Source organism: Dromiciops gliroides, chromosome 1 (genome assembly GCF_019393635.1).
Source record: "Dromiciops gliroides isolate mDroGli1 chromosome 1, mDroGli1.pri, whole genome shotgun sequence".
Lineage (NCBI taxonomy): Eukaryota > Metazoa > Chordata > Mammalia > Microbiotheria > Microbiotheriidae > Dromiciops > Dromiciops gliroides.
The window spans coordinates 523085990-523103314 of record NC_057861.1 but is presented as its reverse complement, the minus strand read 5'-3'; the positions used below and the strand labels follow the sequence as shown (position 1 = coordinate 523103314).

Below are 17325 nucleotides of genomic sequence, written 5' to 3'. Positions count from 1 at the left end.
GAAAAGTAGAAGGGGCAGCTAGGTGGTGCAAGTAGATAGATCAATGGCCCTGGAGTCAGCAGTACCTGAGTTCAAATCCAGCCTCAGACACTTGACATTTAGTAGCTGTGTGACCCTGGGAAAGTCACTTAACCCCAATTGCCCCACCAAAATAAATAAATTAATTAATTAATTAAAAAACAAAAAAAAGAAGAGTATAAGACAGTTCCTGCTTTCAAGAATGCCACCATTTATTCTCTCTATTTGCCTATAGGGTGGTAGAGTAGAAAGATCCAGAGACCTGGGTTCAAATCCCACTTCTAATATTAACTAGTTATGTGACCATGGACCAGTCATTTGCATTCTCTGGGTCATAGTTTCTTCAATTTATATAATTGGATAATAATATGTGTAGTACTTACCTTACTTTATTAAGGAGAGGAAAGTGTTTTATAAAAGTAAGAGTTATTATTTTTCTTGCTATTACTCTTCTGCTTGTTCTTCTTTGAGATCACCTGTTGTCAGATGTCCTTTTGTTTTTGTGAGTGGGTTTTTTTGGGTTTTTTTGCAGGGCAATGAGGGTTAAGTGACTTGTCCAGGGTCACACAGCTAGTAAGTGTCAAGTCTCTGAGGCTGGATTTGAACTCAGGTCCTCCTGACTCCATCCAGGGCCTGTGCTTTAACCACTCCACCACCTAGCTGCCCCCTAAATGTCCTTCTAAAACTCTACAGCATACCCCGGCATTCCCAAGGACTCTCCAGGCTTATCCCCTCACTGTTGTCATGTAATGCACATAATTTCTATTTAAGCAATGGAAAGAGTTGCTGAGAGATCGCAAGAAGTTGATGAATAGATTGCTTTTGTTATTGAACAGCACTATAAGCCAGAGCAAGTTTTCTTATTCATTTCACCCAGCACAGAAAGAGAACAGACAGAAAGATGGGATAATGGGGCTGTTTGTTTTCCTACCTATCAGCCACCCTCAAATCTATTTCTTCTGCTTTAGTTCACAGCATCTCCGATAACCTCCCTCTAAGTTCTTTGGTGAGTGCTGCTGCATGATACATCTTGGTTTGGGTTTTTTTTCCCCTTGTGCTTTTCTTTAAGTGCGTAATAGACAAAATAGAACTGGCCTTGTCCTGTCATTCAGCTCCATTTCCCCCTCTTTGGGGTACTTACGGGACATAATTTGAGATTTGTAAGCACTGCCACAATTTCCATCTCACCGCTATCATATTAGGGTCTTCATTTTCCCCCCCACTATGGAAGCAAATAGCCATGGGGTGGAGAAGGAGGCAGGAGAGTCTGTTACTGAAGAAGGGACATTCTGTTAAGCAATTGCTGTGCAAATACATAGTGAGAAAATCTATGCAACTTGCCAGCACATAAATGTCATTTGCCCCCAGGGCAGCTTTAATGTGCAAAATGAAAATGCTTCACAAAATATATATCTTCATAATGAATAAACAAAAAATCCAAATGGGTGCCAGCAACATCGCTATTCTGGACTGATTCCACTATTTAATTTGGCCTGGAAGAACTCTATATCCCCAACCAAGCACCCAATAAACACTTTCTTCTCAAAAGGTAGAAATCTATCAGACTCTGAAGAAGTAACCATAGAAATGTAATAGGTGGGTTTTATTTTTCCCTCTTGAAAAACACTATCAAAAAGTATAACTTACCCCTAAATATAATAGAATTTAGGGTTTATTGTGCATCAACTATTAGGAGCCATAAGTTAATACTTTCCTGACAAGAAAAGAAAAGGCAAAAGATAAAACCATACCTGATATAAGAAATGTTTGGGGTTAACTGGGAATAGGGTTGACCCCTTGACCTTTGATCTTTGTGTGCCTAAAGTCAAAATAGTAACAATTCCATTTATAGAGTTCTTTCAAAAAACTTATTTCACCAAGCATTTTCCTCATAATAGTCTATGAGGGTAGCACCAAGCACAATGCCTGGTATACACTAGGCACTTCATACAAAAACCTGTTGTTTGAAGTAGATTTTGCCAGTATCATTAGTTCTGTTTTACAGATAAGGAAATGGTAAAGTGACTTGCAAGATCACAAAGCTGGTAAGTGATCATATCACTTTAACAAAATCCTCAATCCAATAACCAAAGAGCATTGGTTAAGTGTCTATTATGTGTAAGGCACTGGTGATCTAAAGGGCTTATGTTTTACTGTGACAGGCATAGTGGTGACTATGAGGGATGCACCATATAAATATGTAAGTTTGTAAAAAAAATGTAAATCTGTACATAAATATGTAAATATATGATAATCTGAGTGGGGGAAGAGCAGTAAATAAATAAACATTTATTAAACTTTTACCATGTGTCAGATACTGAGGATACAAAGAAAAGTAAAAACACATTCCCTGCCCTCAAGGAATTTATGGTCTGATGGAGGAGACAACATGTAGTAGCTAGGTGACTAGAGTTCTAGTTGAATAGAGTTCTGTACAGTAACAACTCCAAGGAATAGCAAGGACTTGTCATAGGAGGTGTTACAGGAATCCCAGAGCATACCCAATAAAGCACAGAAAGCTATGACTCTAATCTTCAAGGATTTCTACAATGTGACTCTCACCTCTTTGTCTACTCTTATTTCAGAATCTTAGCCTTCATATATATTTTACTCTCTCCTGTCTACTTTTGCTCACCTCATACAAGAGTTTTCCTTGAGGTAGGGGATGAGATCTTGGATATTGAGAGATAATGTGGCAGAGCTAATAGGGCTAGATTTGGAGGGTCTGTGCCACTCAAGAAAGAGTAGAATGTCATCATCCATGCTCTCCTCTGTGAACTCATTTAGCTAGCACAGGATAAATCCAATACCTTGCTTAAGTTCACAGATTTAATTTAGAAGGAACTCAGGGTGAAGACACCTAAAGAAATTCATTTCCTTCTCTCAGTCATGTAAAGAAGTGAAGATCAGATAATTTAGATGATCTGTCTTTTTTCCCTTATGAAACAAAAGGTAGATTTGGTTGGGGCAAAGGAATCAGGGGCTCATGGTCTTTCACTACTGACTTTCTCATGCTGTGAATTCTTAGTGGGCAGGGACCACATCTGTCTAACTCATAGCCTCAGCCCAGTTTGGTGGTAAATACTTTGTACCCTATAATATTTTTAATGAAGGTAAGATTAGAAGAAATCTGATGGCTGTCACAGGTCAAAATACTATTCCATGTTCTTCCAATTCAGAAAACAAGGTTAGTAGGAAATTAGTGAAGACTTTCTCCTACCTGGTGTCTTGAAGTTCCTCAGTTGAGATGGGGTATCATAAACTTCCAGCACCCAGTCACCTGCTGCTTTTTCTCCCCAGCAATGGATAGTCATAAACTCCCAGTTTTTGAATCCTTCCATAGAATGATCAAATAGCCTGGAATAGAATCATCGAACATTGCTTTGCATATTAATTTAAAAAAACACAGTGAAGAACATCATCAGTGATGCTCTCTTTACCTATAGTCATCAGCACTCTATTTGACACATGCAGATACTTTCTCCATATAAGAAGGAGCATCATCTAACAAATGGCGCTATCATTGGACCAAAGGGGTTAGTCCTCATAATATTGGTAAAGGGGTTCAGAGCTAACAGTTCATGGGGAACTTGCCAGGTCAACATCAAGGAAAAAATCAAAGCCTTATTAGGATGATGAACAAACACAAATGAATGGTAGGCAGGCATGGTCACGTATCTACCTACCAACTTTCTCCCTTCTCAACTTAGGAAAAAATGCTTGTTCACCATGACCAAAAAATGAATGTTCTCAGCATCATAGATGAAGAAGACTTAATTCTATCAATGTTGTGCTGGAGGCTGATAAGGAAGGCACCCACATTTGAGAGGAAAGAGCATTTAATTTGAAGTCAGATGATGTAGGATTAAATTCTGTCTCAGATAGATTTAACCTCTGCATGCCTCAGTTTCCTCAAGAGTAAAATGAGAGAATTAGACTAGCTGGCCTTTAAGGTCCCATCCAAATCTAAAGTCATGTTCCTATGACTTAAGATCTATGGTCCTAGGGTCAGCTAGGTGACACAGTGGATAAAGCACTGGTCCTGGATTCAGGAAGACCTGAGTTCAAATCCGGCTTTAGTCACTTGACACATTACTAGCTATGTGACCCTGGGCAAGTCACTTAACCCTCATTGCCTCACAAAAAAAAAATCTATGGTCCTATGAAGAGAGAACTATCTAAGTAAGCTATCAAGGAAACTTAAGGAACAATTGTTGGTAGTGTTTCTGTTATTTAAAGTCATAGTTGGGGCAGCTAGGTGGCACAGTGGATAGCACAAAAATAAATAAATAAACATGACATACATATACATTTAATCTGAATTATTATAATTTTCTCCATTACTGCCTTAAATTTAGACAATTTAAAAAAACAATAAATCAAACTCCCATTTGTAGCATTTGCAAATTTCCATGGTACAAATGTTTACTCTGAAAATTTAAAAATTGGCTCTTATAGCTGGTTCCAGCATACCCCTGAAACTATATCCCACATATTCATGTTTTCTACCTGAGTTAATTCCCTGAAAATAAAAAATACATTTTACTTACAACTAATTTAATTGAACTTTTCCTAGGGAAGAGGGAAGGATCTTATCTCCTTGCAAAGCAAGTAAAGAATAGTTTTATTGGGGGGCAGCTAGATGGCACAGTGGTTAAAGCGCTGGCCCTGGATTCAGGAGTACCCGAGTTCAAATCTAGCCTCAGACACTTGACACTTACTAGCTGTGTGACCCTGGGCAAGTCACTTAACCCCCGTTGCCCCTCAAAAAAAAAGAATAGTTTTATTTTTAAAATTAAAAAAAAACACAAAGGTTATAGCATTAAAAGGGACTTCTTCGATACATAGGTGTATTTTACTATGACCTAGAGAGAAAAACTCATTGAGGCTGATGATAGAGTAGAGGGTTAAGTATAAGCAAAGTTTTGGAGTATCAGGGTTCAAGGACTAACTTGAAGTAATGTCCACATTTTGATAACACAGTTTGGAGACTAATTTGGCAGCTGGAGATTTGATTTTCCTAATAGTATTATGGTAATTGAATTATAGGAGGCCAGCATGAAGAAGAAGAAACTTGGGTCTAAATCAGGATTCTGAATGAGGGGGCTTACTCTATTAAGTTCTTGAAATCCAACACTGACCTAGGGGAATTTACTTTGGAGTTTACTGCCTTGAAGTGGAATTGACTAACAAGAATTTGATAGGGCGTGAAAGAGAGTATACACTTTATTTTAGAAGTCGCCCCACATTGAGTTAGATTTTCTTTGTGCCTGAACTATTTCATGGTTGTAACTCAGACACCTTTGAGGACTTCTATCCAACATCTCCTTCAGGTCACAGAGAAGTCACTCAATGGATCGGAGCAATAACTTACTGAATGCAACCTTTCCAAGTGTCTAATGTACACTCTGGGAGCAGCTGAGGTAATGGGGAAGTTTGGCTTAGCGCCTCATACCTCAAAACTACAAAGGAGACTCCTCGAGGTGGCTATCACATGCTGGCCAAACTTCTATTTTTGTACCGTCAGCCAAATCTTGATTATTCAAGGGTCAGTTGTCCGATCTGTAGTTTAACTGACCCCATATTTCTCCGCTTTCAGATTTTTCCTTCCCACCTGCCTGCCTTCATCTTAGTCACTTTGCTACTCTCGAGCAACTGTAAGAATTTATACTTGAGGCCTGACACATCTAAATTCAACCTACACCAGGTGGGAGTGGGATGGGGATGGGAAGAGAGAAAACAAAGACATTTTTAGAATTCTAACAAGCGCCTCAGACTTCCGAATGCAAACAGACTTTGTCTACCAGGTCAGGAAGCAATGAATTATATAACCTGCGTCATTTTGGCAGCCAGAATTCGAATGTGGATATAAAGTAGGGGAAGTAAATCTCAGAGTGTCAATATTGCTTATGTATTCAAAGGTTTGATGGTGGAAAAGGTTGACATTAATTTCTTTGGTTATCTGAGAATTTAGACCTCTAAAGCTCACCCTGTCTTCCAAAACATAGGCAAGTCAGTCACATACATATTTTACTATGAATTGGATGCAGTATTATGATCTACTTCCTCCTTATGAAATAATACAATGTAGGCAGTGTAGACAGCCAGTATAACAAGTATGTAATAAAGACCAGCGTTCTAGAATTCTGTTTTTTGAAACTCAGAAAAAAACCCCAAAAAACCCAAACATAGGAAGAAGGAAATCATTGAAATGTCTGTCATGTTGACTATTCTAGGACCAAAATTTTAAGTTCAAATGAGCAAAAATAATCTATGTAAACAAATGCCAAAAGCATTCAACATACTCCCAGAGTTTAACTATGGATTAATCAGTTATTTGCTAAAAATTTAAAAAGTAGTCTTCAGTTCTGACTGTGTGGCCCTGGGAAAGTCCCTTAACCTGTAAGTGACAGTGGTGTCAAATCAAATAGAAACAGAGGCCACTAACCTGTGTATAAGGATCCCTTTGGGCCACATATTGACTTAGTTTGAAAATATAATGTTACCTGTATTTTATTGTATTTTTATTTATTACATTAAATATTTCCCAGTTACAATTTAATCTGGTTTGAATTGTACTCAAGAATGTTAGGTGTTTGACACTTCTGCTCTAGGTAATTCTTTAAGACTATATTACAGAGAAAGTGTCAACTTTCATTGGTAAAAAATCGGATTCCTCCTCTGGGAGTTCTTGATGCTGATGTAATTACAGGTCTAATCCCCTCCCTTCCTACCACCCCCTAAAATTAAAATTATCTCTATTTGTAGATAACATTACATTATCTACATTATATTACATTACATAATAGTACAGTACATTACAAATTATGTTATAGGCATGTGAATCAAATGGATATTCGATATTATTAGACAACATAGAAAAACTCATTTGGAGGAATCCAAAAGATATGCTAGAAAAAGAGGAAACAAAAGGTAGTAATTGTCAAAAGTATCTGGTGCTGGATTAAAAAAAAAACACAGAAAAGTAGGTCAGTGGAACAGACTAGAGAAGCAAGACCTTTAAACACATGTGCATGGTGCTTTTTTTTTTTTTAAGTGAGGCAATTGGGGTTAAGTGACTTGCCCAGGGTCACACAGCTAGTAAGTGTTAAGTGTCTGAGGCCGGATTTGAACTCAGGTACTCCTGACTCCAGGGCCGGTGCTCTATCCACTGTGCCACATAGCTGCCCCTGCATGGTGCTTTCTTAAACCAAACTATTGATGAACAGACTCTGAGAAGAAATGCTGGGAAAGTTGGAAAGCAATATGAGGAAAAATATTTCTATATCAGCATCTCACACTGTATAAACAATACATACCAAAATGGATTAATTATTAAAATACAAAATATCATAAATATTAGAGAAGAATGGAAGGTTGTTATATTTTTTACAATTATTAATGAGGGAAAATTTGTACTTGGGCATGGGATAGAAGACATCTTAAAATGAAATAGAGAATATCAATCATATAAAAGATAAAAGTTTTTGTAGAAATGAAACTGATCCATCCAGAACCAGAAGAAAAGAAATATTAGGGAAAAAAGTCTTTTCATTAACATCTGGTAAAAGTCTGTCATACAAAATCTATAGAAAATTGACATAAATATAAAAAATTAAGAGCCACTTCCAATTGGCTGGAGGTCAAAGAGCATGAACAAATAGTTCTAAAAAGAAATAAGAGTCATAAATAACTTCCTGAAAAATTCCAAGTTACTAATAATCAGATAAATGTAAATTAAAACAACACAGTGACAACAAGCTAGCAAAAGGTCATAAAAGATAGGAAAATATACTCTCCCAATCCCAAACTATCAGCATCAGATATTTGCCCCCTACTCAACTGATACATTTTTCTCAGTCTCTTTTACTGCATTTTCATCTATCCCCTGCCCTCTTTCCTTGTATTTAAATTTGCATACATCCAGCTGTCTATCCATCCATCCATCCATCCATCCATCCATCCATCCATCCATCCATCCATCCATCCATCCATCCATCCATCCATCTTTTCTCTTGGTGATTTCATCAATTTCCATGGCTTCAATGAATAATTATGCAGCCAACTCCCAGATTTACATATCCAACTCTCATTTCTCTTATGAGCTGTAATTGTGTATCATCTATTTGAATGTCCCACAGATATCTCATAATAAACATGTTTGAAACAGAATCTTTCTCCCTGAACCCATTCCCCTTGCTAAATTCCCTATTTCTACCAAGGGCACCTCCTTTTCTTTGGTTCCCTTTCTTGGAGTCACATTTGTGTTTTCATTTTCCTTCATCCCTCATATGCAATCAGCTGTTAAGTCCTGTTGATTCTATCTCTACAATATTTCTCACATGAAGCCCCTTTTCTCTATTCATGCAGGCACTGACTTTGTTTAAGCTCTCATCACCTCTTATCTGGATATTTCAATAGTCTCTAATTAGTCTTTTTCTTCTAGGAGACTTCTTTTGCTCTTTAATCCTTCCTCCACACAGCTACAAAATTGATATTCCTAAAATACATGTATTCCTATATATTTTATTATTTTCCGGTCACATTTAGAGAACATTTTCAACATTTGTTTTTATAAGATTCCTAGTTTCAAATTTTCCTCCATCCCTCCCCTCCTTCTCCTCCCCAAGACGGCAAGTAATCTGATATAGGTTATATATGTACATTAAACATAAAAGTAGTATTTATCTTTTTTCCCCTTAGGTGAGGCAATTGGGGTTAAGTGACTTGCCCAGGGTCACACAGCTAGTAAGTGTCAAGTGTCTGAGGCCAGATTTGAACTCAGGTCCTCCTGACTCCAGGACCAGTGCTCTATCCATTGTGCCACCTAGCTGCCCCAATACATGTATGATCAAATCATTTCCCTAGTCAACAAGGTTCAGAGAGTACCTAATGCCTTTAAGATTAAATGAATTTTTTTTAAAAAAAACCTTCTTTTTGGCATTTAAAGCCCTCCATAGATTTCCTCCACAATGCTTATCTAGACTGAGAGCCCTCTCACCAGAGCTAGTATAGAAGGGGGGAATCTGATCACACGAAGCAAAGAGCTCTTTCTCAGGCTCCTTGGGGACTAGAGTATTGTCTCCAGTGGATCCCTCCCTATGTCTGGTAGAAAGCTTTCCCCTCAATCCCAGACCCCACTGGAGATCATTTGTATACTAGGTAGTGCTCAGTGGGGACAGGTGGAGATTTTTTACAACATCTCTGCTCCCTCCAAACAGCCAGAAGGTATCAACTTTCAACTAGGATTTTACCAAAGATGGGAGAAGCTGAGGATACAGCTGTAACACACAGCTATCATCTCACAGGTATCATCCAGGGAAACAATTCTTTTAGAAAAGAGGATGGCCATCCCTACCAAATGTCAACCAGTTGCCACGCCCAGTGAGGCAAGCCAGCCTAGCTGAAGTAGCAGGATACCCTGAGGGAGAGACAGAAGGTAGTACATGCTGGGGAAGTCAAACCTCCAGTACCACCTTGACATTATCTCTTCTCATATTCTGATAGAGGCAGCCTAGGACCTGGAAATCAATAGCACTGTCAAATCATTCATCATCAGAAACTGACGTTATTTAATCAATGAAACGACATTTAAAAATAGGCATTAACACATACTTTGTCACTGCACCCTGGGGACTATAGGCCCTTTCCATCTGACTTCCATCTGAGACCTTCCATACGTGTTGTCTCCCCACTGGGATGTGAGCTCTTTGAGAACAGGGACTATCTTTTCTATTTTTGTCTCCAGTGCTTGGCACAGTGGTTTACATATGGTAAGTACTTGGAAGATGCTTTATTAATTAAAAAAAATTAAAGTCACTTATAATATGGTCTTAACCCATCTTTCCAGATGGATCTCCCATTATTGCCATTCACACTTTCAATGATCCAGGAAAACTGGCTGACTTGTTTCTTCCCATATGAAACATTTTATCTCTAATCTCTGGGTCTTTGCAAAGATCCAAACATTCCCTATGCCTGAAATGTTCTCTGTCCTCACCTCTGCATCATAAAATTTCTAGCTTCCTTCAAAAAATAACTCTGAGGCCACCTTTTATGATTTCCTCAGTTATTAATGCTGTTCCTCCAAGCCTGAAATTACTTAGATTTTACTCTATTTATACTTTCTACATATTTCTCCATATATATATATATATGTATGTATACACACACACACACACACACACACACATATATATATATATATATATATATATATATATATATATGTTGCTTTCTCTTAATTGAAATATAAACTCCATGAGGGTTGGAATTGCTTTATTTTTTGTCTTTTTATTAACAATGTTTACCACAGAACCTAGCATATAGTTTTTCTGAATAGATTTAAACTGGAAAAGCTGTGTCAAAAAAACGTATGATGGTGGAAATATCAGCTGTGTTAATTGCTCTGGAAAAGAATTTGTAACTTTGAAGAAAATTATTAAAGAGTTGTACCCTTTTATCATAGGATCAATAACCTAAGGCTCTATCCTTGGGATAGGTGGGGCTTGTTTTTCCTTAAAAAGTATTAAAACTATCCTTGTGATTTAGTTGGCTCAGAGGACTATGGGTTAGGCCTCTGATATAGCTTCCTATTAGCCTTTTTGTTGTTGTTGTTGTTTGTCCTTCATTCTTTTTTATATTTAGAATTTTCCCCAAGTTACATGTAAAAAACAAATTTTTTTAAACTTTGCATTCCAAATTTTCTTCCTCCCTCCCTCCTTATCCCTCCCTATGAAATCAAGCAATTCAATATAAGTTATACGTGTGTAGTCATGCAAAACATCTCCACATTAGTCAGGTTGTGAAAGAAAACAGACAGAATAACTTTAGAAAGAGGAACAAAAAATTATACTTCAATCTGTATTTAGATACCATCAGTTCTTTCTCTGTAGATGGATTGCATTTTTCATAAGTCCCTCTGATAGCCAACTGCTCATTTCTTTCACAGTTACTATTGCTAACTGTATTACCCTCCATCCTATTCCCTCCCCTTGATATTTATTATATTTTCTATCTTCTTTCACCCTATCCCTCCTCAAAAGTGTTTTTCTTTTTACTGCCCCCTTCCCCAAACTGTCCTCCCTTCCTTTGCCTCTCCCCACTTATCCCCTTCCCCTCCCACTTTCCTGCAGGGCAAGATATATTACTATACCCACTTGACTGTGTATGTTATTCCCTCTTTGAGCCAATTCTGATGAGAGTAAGGCTCTCTCACTCCCCCACTCCTTCCCCATCTTCCCCTCCACTCCATAAGTTTTTTCTTCTTTCTTTTATGTGAGCTACTTTAACCCATTCCACCTTTCCCTTTACCTTCTTCCAGTGCATTCCTCTTACTCCTTAATTTTATTTTAAAGATGTCATCCCGGGGCAGCTAGGTGACACAGTGGACAAAGCACCAGCCCTAGACCCAGGAGGCCTCAATTCCAAATCTGGGCCCAGATATAAAACACCCCACCCTGCCTGCCCCACAAGAAAAGTATAAACAAAAAATAAATGCTTTACAGATATCATCCCTTCATATGCAATTCATACCTATGCCTTCTAAGTATATTCCTTTCAGCTGTCCTAATACTGAGAGAATTCTTATGAGTTAGAAGTATCATCTTCCAATGTAGGAATGTAAACAGTTTAACCTTTTAACATCCTTCATGGTTTCTTTTTCCTGTTTACCTTTTTATGCTTCTTTAGGATCTTGTATTTGAAAGTCAAATTTTCTATTCAGTTCATATCTTTTCATCACAAATACCTGAAAGTCCTCTTTTTCATTGAAGTCCCATTTTTCCCTTGAAAGATTATGCTCATTTTTGCTGGGTAGGTGATTCTTGGTTGTAATCCCAGTTCCTTTGCCCTCTGGAATATCACATTCCATGCCCTTTGATCCTTTAATGTAGAAGCCGTTAGATCTTGTGTTATCCTTACTGTAGCTCCACAGTACTTGAATTGCTTCTTTCTAGCTATTTTCAATATTTTTCTCCTTGACTTGGGATCTCTGGAATTTGGCTATAATATTCCTGCAAAGTTTTCATTTTGGGATCTCTTTCAGGAGGTTATCAGTGGATTCTTTCAATTTCTATTTCACCTTCTGCTTCTAGAATATAAAGGCAATTTTCCCTGACAATTTCTTGGAAGATGCTGTCTAAGCTCTTATTTTGATCATGATTTTCAGGTAGTCCAATGATTTTCAAATGATCTCTCCTGGTTCTATTTTCCAGGTCTGCTGTTTTTCCAAGGAGATGTTTCATATCACCCTCTTTTTTTATTCGTTTGTATTTGCTTTATTGTGTCTTAATTTCTCATAAAGTCATTAGCTTCTATTTGCTCTATCCTAATTCTTAAGCAATGTTTTTCCTCAGAGAGCTTTTGTACCTCCTTTTCCATGTGGCCAATTTGGCTTTTCAAGCTGTTGACTTTTTTTTCATGACCTTCCTGCATCACTCTCATTTCTCTTTCCATTTTTTCCTCCATCTCTCTTACTTTTTCCTCTATCTCTCATACTTTATATCCAAAGTCCTTTTTGAGCACTTCCATGGCCTGAGACCAATTCATATTTTTCTTGGAAGCTTTGGATGTAGGAGCTTTGACTTTGTTGTCTTTTTCTGAGGGTGTATTTTGATCTACCTTGTCACCAAAGAAACTTTTGATGGTCCACTGCTTTTTCTGGCTCTCATCTTGCCAATCTATTTCTTGGCTTTTAACTCCTACTTAAAGTGGAGCACTGCTTCTAGGACACACTGTCCCAAGCTTCAGGGGGACCCAGTTGGTACGATTTAAAGAGAGGCTTGTTCTCAGCTTGCCTGGCCTGTAAATAACCATGGGCCTGCTTGCTCTTTAACCTGTAAGCAGAAATCTGATTGAAATCTGATTCTTTGTGGTCCCAAGCTTAGCATGCCTATGCCCCTCCCCCAGTGGGCCACTGCCACTCAAGTCTGCTTACTGGTTCAGAACACGGATGCTCCATCTTAGCTCCAGCAGAAACCCCTGTGTATCTGCCCCCAGCCAACTGCTGGACCTCCTCAACAGTCCATGAGCCAAGTTTCAGAAGTAGCCACTGATGCTGATGATTCCAAGGCTCTGGAGGCATGGCCTGCCTGGAGCTAGATGTGCACCACGTGCTGCGCTCCTCTGTCACCCTGGTACAGCAGACCTTCCCTGCTTTTAAGAAGTCTTTGGCTGGAAAATAATCTCACTATTTTCTTTTGTGGGTTCTGCTGCTCCAGGAATTGTCTTATGGCATTGTTTGGAGGTATGTGGATGGATGGTGTGGGGAGCTCCAAAAGTCACAGCCTTTCCTCTACCATCTTGGCTCTGCCTCCATTTGTCCTTCATTCTTGAAGAGGACCAATGACATCAGGAGGTGATGTCATGACTTGTAGTGAATTGGATTTAAGTGAGGAAGAGTTGTGCAAAGTCACCAGCCTCACTCCTCCAGGGTCATCTAAGTTCAGTGTCAAGACACAGGCCAAGACAACTGGAGATGACTCTAGATGTGGTGGGAGACCTTGGCCTTTTTAAGTGAAGGTGCTTCCCAGAACTTAGTTTGTTTAAGGCAATATCCAAATAGTGATTTAAGACTAGGTAAGAAATGAGGCAAAAGGTGGTCTAGTTTGCCTACTGAAAAAAAATCAAAGTGGGAGGGGAAGACCCTCGGAGTTTCTGTCCGGAAAAGAAACGATTGCTGTTTACATTCACCCTGAGCCATCAAAACCCAAACGATGATGAGGTGAGGCTTAGATAGGACAACAACAGCAACAATAATAAAATGGGGAAAAAATCCCCCAAAACCAAAAAGCAATAAGAAGCAGACTCTCTTCCTTCAGGTTTCTGTCTAAAAAACTCTCATGGGCAACACACAGAGTAACTATGCTCAGTTAAATCAATGCTCTATCCTTTGTTAAATGTCCCTTTCTTGCTCTGAATATCCTTTCCTTACTATGGCCAAGTAAAACTCCTCTTGTGAGCTATCAGATGGTCTATGAGTGTCGCTTTTTGTTTAAATCTTGGACCTAAACTACCAGACCAGCCTGTGTCAGGCTTGGCCTAGTACACCTTACACCCAGAGACTTGGGTTGGTGAGGAACCTCTTCTTCACAAAAAATGTTCATAGTGGTCTTACTTGTGAACACCAAAGTCTAGGAATAAAAACCAAAATAACTTACCTACAGATTGGATACTGCTTGAAAAAAATATGACATATGAGTGACATGGAATATTCTAGCAATGTAAGGCATAAGAAATTTGAAGAATTCAGAGAAAAATGGACAAAGGAATATTATACAAAATGACTACAGCAATGTAAATAAAATCAACAGAGAGAGGCAATAAAATTCTTGTCAGACACAATGGTCAACATTAACACTACCTTGTCTAAGTAAAAAATGAAACTTCTTTCCTCTCCTTTCTTTGAACAATCAATAACTAACAGGTTTTTTTTGGGGGGGGATGGATTTTGTAAGAGGGTTTGTTTTTGTGTTTATTGGGAAGTATCTATAATGTCAAAACAAAACATACACTTTGGAAAAGAAATGGTGACCATTATGAATTAGCACGGCTTGAGAATTCATGCCAAATTAACTTTATTTCTTTTATTGTAAGAGTCTCTGGACTATTGGGGGAAATCTAGACATAGTATAGCAGGGTTTTATCAAGGCATTTGATAAAGTTTCTCCTAATAATTGTGTTCAAGGAGAGATATGAGGTGAATTTGAAAGGGAAAAAAAAACTAGTAAGGATTGGAAATGGAAGGAAATTGAAACTCCTTCACACTCCGATTCTGTGAACTGGACTCAAAGAGTGGCCATTAATGGACGAATGTCAACCCAGAGGGGAGTCTGTAATAAGTGGCACAGGGCTCTGTCCTTAGTCTTATTCTTTTGCATATATATTCTAGAGACTCAGATGAATGCATAAAAGACATGCTTATTATATATTCAGGTTATATGAAGCTTATACATTAAGCTACAAAATTAAGCTCCTAAACAATCTCAATAGACCAGAATGGTGGACAAATTTATTAAGATAATACCTAAAATGAATGCATATAAAATTCTTCACTTGGGTTCAAAATTAATTTCACAACTACATAATAGAGAAGAAACAGACAAGACAATTATTTAGGTTAAAATTGGGATTTTGGTGGATTACAAACTCATTGTGAGTCAACACTAATAGGGTAAGGTAATTTTAGGTGGCATTTAAAGAAAATAATATCTTGAACTATGGAGACTAATGTTCCCCTGCTCATTGTAGTGAGCTCCCTATGAATGGGGGACTCCAAACAGAAAATAAATAAACATTGACCTAGTCAGATCACATCTAGAGTATAGTGCTCAGTTCTGGACACCATGTGATAAGAAAGACAATGATAAAGTGGTACGCTTCTAGAGGAAGGACATTAGATGGTGGGATATCTCAAAACTATGTCACAAAAGGGTAAGTAAAAGGCCCTGTGGATAAATCAACTTTGGAGGAGGGGAAAAATAATAATTGTCCTCAAGTATATGGTGGTTAACAGAGAGCAGAAATAGGATCAATAGATAGAAGCAGAAGAGAGGAGATGGGCCTCAATATAAGGAGAAACTTCATAATAATAAGATATAATAATAATAATAATAATATGATGATGATAATGATGATGATGAATAATGCCCCCTAAAATGTAATGGGTTTCCATCGATGGGGAATCTTCAAGCACAAGCATTCTGCTTGTAGTGCTTGTAGGCAATAATTCAATGGGTGTCCCTACTCAGGTATGGAATCAGATTCTCTTTCTCTCTCTATCTCTCTGTATATATACATATACATACATATATACATACACACATATATGCATACACTCATATATACATACACATATATCTATTTCATTATTTTCTTCCAGCTCTTAGATTCCATGAATTGTCAATGTCATTAGTGTGAGTACACTAAAACCAATGCTAGATTAACTTTATGCTACTGTAATCATCTCCTACTAAATAAAACAATTACTCTAACTCAACTTCATAATTATATACTCAATGTAATGACCTATGTGTGAGTGATAAAAAAGAAACAACTGGTTATCACAGTCCCATCCCTTCTAATAGCTTTCATATGAGCTACTTTGGAGGGAGATGGCAATAAAAGACTGTCATGAAATATAGTGCAGCTTTCTGAGGAATGGTTTCAGTAAATAATTCATATTATTATTGTAAGAAGTGTTGTTTTTTCTAAGGATCCTGCCAACTTGTCAAGACGGCAGCATTCTTTTGCACTGTTATTATGGTAACTAAAAAACTACAGCATTAAAAAAATAAATACAAGTATGTACTTTAACATAATTATTTCTAAATTGGTAAATAGCAATTTCAGTCTCATCAGTTACTTCTCAAGTGGTATTTATCAATTATGCTCACCATGATACTTGACGGAGCTGTTTGGAAGTTTCCTTCCCCCCATTTCTATTTAAAGAGGACGTTATATTCCATGCTTCAACCTTTGCTTCAGGTCAACTGCTGAGGCTTTGCTCCCTTAAGAGGTTCGGTCTTTGTACTGTTTACTTAAATTCCTTCCCAAATGTGGTATTTTAAATATGCTATTAGGTTTCTATTCTTATCTAAATCCACTTTTTTTGTCATTTTGTGAGCAACAAAAAGAGGTTTAATCACAATGATTTGGGATTTTAAAAAAATACTCAAACAGAATCATTTCTAGAATTTGTAGGTATCCACAGTTCTGTCTATTAAGATGAGCTCTTTTATTTCAGTCCAGTGTCTCTGAGACTCCCTTGGGCACTGCTTCCCTCAGAATCTCCAAATGATCGGGTCCCTGCCGCGTGTAAAGGATGAATACTTAATATTGGTTTCTTGAACATTTATCTACAGCTGTCTGATTTTTGGCACATTTGCCTGAGTCAGATCGATCTCAGATTGCAAACTCTTTTTGTAAATCATCATGTTATAGCATTGAACTCTGTACTGTTAACAAGCAGGTACTTTTTAAATGCCTTTTGATGATTATGAAGACATAGAAATAGTGAATGGACCAGTGATTTAATTGATATAGGGAACTCCCAAGCAAGGAACCAACCCCCCTCTATTGATGTAGATTGGCAACATCCTTGGAAGCTGAGAGATTGACTTGTCCAGTCATTGTATGAGAGGCAGATCTTGAACCCAGGTCTTTCCAGTTCTTAAGCCAGCTCTCTGTCCATTACTGCACAGCTTCCTCTTTCATGATTATGAAAAGAGGGGGCAAAAACTTACTAAGTGTTGCACGGATCCACATAGTGCTTTGAACACTGTCATTCTGCTGTTTTAGTCATGTCCA

General features: G+C 37.8%; 1 protein-coding gene across 1 annotated transcript in view; it reads right to left on the bottom strand.

Moving 5' to 3' along the window:
• PCSK5 (proprotein convertase subtilisin/kexin type 5) overlaps positions 1-17325 on the bottom strand; it is a 649923-nt gene that overhangs the window by 218955 nt on the left and 413643 nt on the right. The window contains 1 exon segment of the mRNA XM_043976670.1: positions 3239-3375. Coding sequence (XP_043832605.1) covers positions 3239-3375 — 137 coding nt within the window.